General features: G+C 38.9%; 1 protein-coding gene across 1 annotated transcript; it reads right to left on the reverse strand.

Annotated features, from left to right (window-relative positions):
* Positions 1 to 212: 212 nt before the first annotated feature.
* Positions 213 to 4,967, reverse strand: LOC308269740 (protein mago nashi homolog 2; the record flags this gene model as incomplete). The annotated part of the gene is made up of 5 exons (XM_080705122.1): positions 213 to 349; positions 1,670 to 1,752; positions 3,277 to 3,387; positions 4,279 to 4,337; positions 4,874 to 4,967. The coding sequence occupies 5 exons, from the start codon at positions 4,965 to 4,967 to the stop codon at positions 250 to 252; spliced, it is 447 nt and encodes a 148-aa protein (XP_080561248.1). The 3' UTR covers positions 213 to 249.

Genomic DNA, 4,967 nt, shown 5'->3' on the forward strand with positions numbered 1-4,967 from the left:
ATTTTATTAGAGCAAAATTTCAACCAAAAAATGGCTATTTACAGAATTTTGTGTGTGTGGGGACTGTCTAATCCACTTGGACCCAACCAAGAAATACTTAAACATGAAACCTGTTTATTTTCACACACTGTTTACATACAAAAAAAGTTCCGCTTCACATTCATAAAAATCCCAGTATTATAAATGACAAATAAACCCTCCCTTACCCACCCCTTAATTAAACATAAAAACATCTTCCAAACACACAAATTAAATCGGCTTAATCTTGAAGTGTAATCCAATGAGACTGAAAACTAGACATTTCAAGTCCTGTACCAAATAGTAAAATACTCGGAGGCCTTCAGGATCCCTAAAAGGTAAAAAGGTAGAAGTTACTTTTTTATTCCTAATGAAATATAATTTTGTAAATTCCTAAAAAAAATGAAAAGTAAAAATACTGTAACAATTCAGTCAATGAAATTTGGGAGAATTTGGTGTTTAAGAAACATTATTATTATACATATTTTTTCCATAACTATATTCATTCTCTGGGCCCCTTTTTTTGTGGTACTGTGGTTTGAACATAGGGGCACAGATATCCCTGAGCTACATTCCAGCCCTACTTTTTATTCTTTATTTTGAAACAGGGTCTCACTAAGTTGCAGAGGTGGGTCTTTTTTTTTTCTTTTGGTGGTACTGGGGGTAGAACCCAGAGGCTTTCTACCTCCCGGCTATACTCCCAGACCTATTTTTACATTTTTATTTGGAAACAGGGTCTCCTAAGCCAGTGTGCGCGGCTGGCTTCGAACCTGCGCGATCCTCCTGTCTCCGCCTCCCCAGCGCGGGGATTACAAGCGTGCGCCACCACGCCCGGCTGAGGTGGGTCCTTTTTCATACTGCTTTTCCTATAGCACTAAGAAACTTGTTCATTATCCTGATTAACTTAACCATTCTTTTCTTGTTGGGCATTTGGGTTATTGCCAATTCTAAATAATGCTTTGATGAACATCATTCTACATAATAAAGCTTGTCCAATATTTGAAAATATTTCCCAGAATTGATGTTCAGAAATGAAATGACCAGGACAAAGATGAATAGAAAAATGTTAACCGTTTCTGAGACATCTTACTAAACGGTCAATGCCACATCCTCACCAACTGTAGGAAAATGAATCCAATGTTTAGAAGCATCTGGCTTTTCTTTTCTCCCAACAGTTACCAGGCACGCAGTGCCTTTCCTCAAGTCAGTATTAATATAAAGCTCATACCATCTATCAGGCACTACCCTAACCGCATCAACAGCAGGCTCCTCAAGCTCACATCCCAGCCAACAAAGCAGACAAACAAGAAAACAGTGACACAACAACACAGGGATGAAGAGGCCGATGGAATTCAGTAAGGGTTTCTCTTTAAATATTTTGTGGCACTATATCTAGATTTTTATACATAACATCTAATAAAACATGGGCATTATATATAATGTTGGCTCAAGATGGTCTTTTAGCAGTCAGTGAAATACCCTGCTAATTTCTTTAACAGACAAGTCTTTCATAACATAAAAATCAGAATTACATTTGCATAATATGCCAATAGAACAACAATGAAATAATCTTGGCCAAGTTGATAACAGTTGTAAAATGAGCCTCTCTAATAAATTATGTCAATGTCATCAAAATGTTTTAAATACTCACTTTGACTGATTTACATCAATAAGAGAACCTATTTTTGATGTGGTAAAAGAAATGTGTTCATCTCCAATTACAATTTCAAGCTCCTAAAAAAAAAATCAGAGAAATACAGTTAATATAAAAATCCATCCCAGAGAAATCTGAATTCTTTTTAGAAAGAGGTCCCAATGGTAGTTACAAACTTTCTAACATTCAACAGATGAAGAAAAAAAAAGAAACAATCTGTTAAGACACACACCGTGTCCTGAAGTAAACGGAGCACTGACTGCTCACAAGCACTGCTCCCAATTTTAGGATCAACCAAGAAGTGCTTTCCAGAAACATCCGAAGAGGATACCAAAAAGTGAAACTGCACAGAAGTGTTTCTGATGGCGGGAAAAACTATAGACGTCACTTGACACGTTGTAAAAAGTCATGTAACTATAAACCAATGCTTTAAACATAATTTTCCTTTCTACAAGGTTCTACAAATGAGATATATGACATTAAAAATGGCTCTCACTTGAACACCTACAATGTGTCAGGCCCTGTGGCTAGGACTTCACATTCTCTGTAATCTCTAATCTTGTAAAGTAGGTATCATTAGCCTTCTTTTACCAATATATGATCCCAAATTCAAAAGCATAGAAAAACATGTTGATATTTACAATCAGTAAGAAGTGATACTACTGATACAGGACTATCAAGACTTGAGCAATACTTTCTTGACTTGACCAATCAAAATAAAAAATAAATACATGTTAAGTGAAAATAAATGTGTGTAAAATAATAAATGTGTGTAACTATAAATAAATGTATATAAAAAAACAACATATAGGAACAATAGAGTTGTTCCTAGTAGCCATATTATTATATCATTTTCTTGCTATACTATCTGAAAACCTAAAACTGGTAACTAAAGGGTTGTACCTGTAATGAGTTTCAAGTTAAATTAGAGAAGAGAGGCACTTAAAGACAGTCCTACCCATGTATTTAAGTAGAACATCTCAAGGTACAGTTTATGGCACACATCAAATTAGAGAATTAAATAAGATTCTTAAGTAAAAATAAAGCATTTGCCTTCATGATCCAACAGGCAGTTTCTGGAGCAGGCCTGGTTCTCCTCACTAACCATGCCTATTAACACACCCTTAAGGTAGAAGCCGCACTGGACTCTCCCTGAGGCTAAAAGATACAAAATGTTAGCTGCTACTGCTTCTGTTACAAAATGTTAGCAGCTGTTGTTTCTGTTTCAAATTTGGAGAAAGCAAATCTTATACAGCCATAAGAATCCTAAGTTTCAAATCGAACAAATAACACTTTTACTTGTTCCTTGTAACTAATACATTCTAGAAATTATTCATACCAGTATGAAATATGCTGAGTTTGGCTGGAAGGAATGGCTACAGAGAAGATTCTTCAGAAAGACATCTCAATTTAGAGCATTGTGATGACGCCTTTACAACTGGGTGGTAAGAGAGAAAATGGAGCTAAGTAAAATCAAAGTATTTACCATAAGGTAACCTTCTAAGTAGAAAACCAAAAAGACATGAACAAGGAACCATTCTAAATAAGAGGAAATGCAAGAGTGTTACAAATGTTACTCCTTATGTATGGGAAGAATCACACACTTGCCGGCCAACCCTGTCGGGAGGAGGCCACAGAGCATCGTCTTCTTTTGTAATTTCGCTATCATCAATAATTCTCTTCAGTTCTTCCATTACACTCTTGTGGACATATGCCTGAAAGTAAATTGCATTCATTTTAATTTCTTTACTTTTCTACCACTCAGCAGGAAATAAAGCAGAGTTGTGAACCATGAGACTGCTGAACACTCAAATAGGACATCACGGGACACTTCAATTCTGATTCCTAAAGCACAGGATGAGAACAATTCCTTCTTCTTAAGCGGATTACTTCCCTACACTCTCTTGGCCCTTTCTTTACTATTCCCTTTCCCTCTTCCCATCACTAGCCCTTTGAAAACACTGGGGTTTTTTTTGCCTCTGGGACATGGGGCCCAAGTGTCTGTGAAACATTAATGGCAACAACACAGGACCTATGAGGGGAACAGACAAAAGCCAAGTGCACATCCCAGTAACAGTCTGAAGTTTGACATCCCTAACTTTGAAGCCTTTCATTTGAAAAGAAAAATAAAATCACACTGTGCTTATATGATGATGATCAATTAGGTTTTTTTTTTTTTTCTTTTGGTGGTATGGAAACCCTTCTATCCCCGGGCTACACTCCCTGACCTATTTTATATTTTCATTTGGAAACAGGGTCTCTTAAACCAGCGTGGCTGGCTTTGAACCTGCGCGATCCTCCTGTCTCCGCCTCCCAAGTGCAGGGATTACAAGCGTGCGCCACCACACCCGGCTATCAATTAGTTTTAAATAGTGAATACAGTAGAAAGACAAGGTTAATTAGAAAATTAACTAAATGATATATCCAAGCATATTATTCAGACTGCTTACTGATACCCCAAGCAGAACTAATTGAAATGGGAACTTATCAATCTTTGCATTGGCTTCTTCTTTAACACACAGCCATAGATGAACTTCGATTAATTCAACAAAGACATGAAGGAAATGAACTAAGTGTAAAAAAATCAGACAATGGAAAGAACTCACCTCTTTTCTGATCATGACATCATTTTTGTAATTGCTGTTGTTGGCATATCTAAGCTTCCCTGTGGGGAGTGGGGGGGAAATCAATCAGCAAACACTGCTAAAAAAATTTTTAATAGAAAATTAAAAAATGACACTCTAAGCAACTTTTTTTTTTTGGTAGTACCGGAGATGAAACCCAGCGGCATCCTACCTCCGAGCTATACCCCCAGCCCTATTTTTTATTCCTTATTTTAAAACAGGGCCTCACTAAGTAGCTGTCCGCGAACCGCGATCCTCCTGTCTCCGCCTCCCAAGTACTGAGACTGCAGAGGTGCACCACCACCCCTGGCATCCTGTACATTTTATTTTTAATTTTTATTTTCTGCAGTACTGGGGATGGAGCCCGGGGGCATTCTTACCTCCGAGCTACACCCCCAGCCCTGTTTTTTATTCTTTATTTTGAAACAGGGTCTCACCGAGTTGCAAAGGGCCTAAGTCCTCGCACGCGGATCCCCTCCCCGGGCTCCGGCTGCAGCGGCGGCCTCGGCCCCGCGCCCGTCCCACCCCGAGCCGGCCCGGCCTCTCCTCGCGGCCCCTTCCCGGCCCCGCCGCTCACCGTCCGGCCGAAACTCGAACTCCAGAAACTCGTGGCCGAACTTGCCCTTGTGCCCCACGTAGTAGCGCAGGTAAAAATCGCTGGCCAGGGCCAT

The sequence above is a fragment of the Muscardinus avellanarius genome, assembly GCF_963383645.1.
Source record: "Muscardinus avellanarius genome assembly, chromosome: 11".
Classification (NCBI taxonomy): Eukaryota; Metazoa; Chordata; class Mammalia; order Rodentia; family Gliridae; genus Muscardinus; species Muscardinus avellanarius.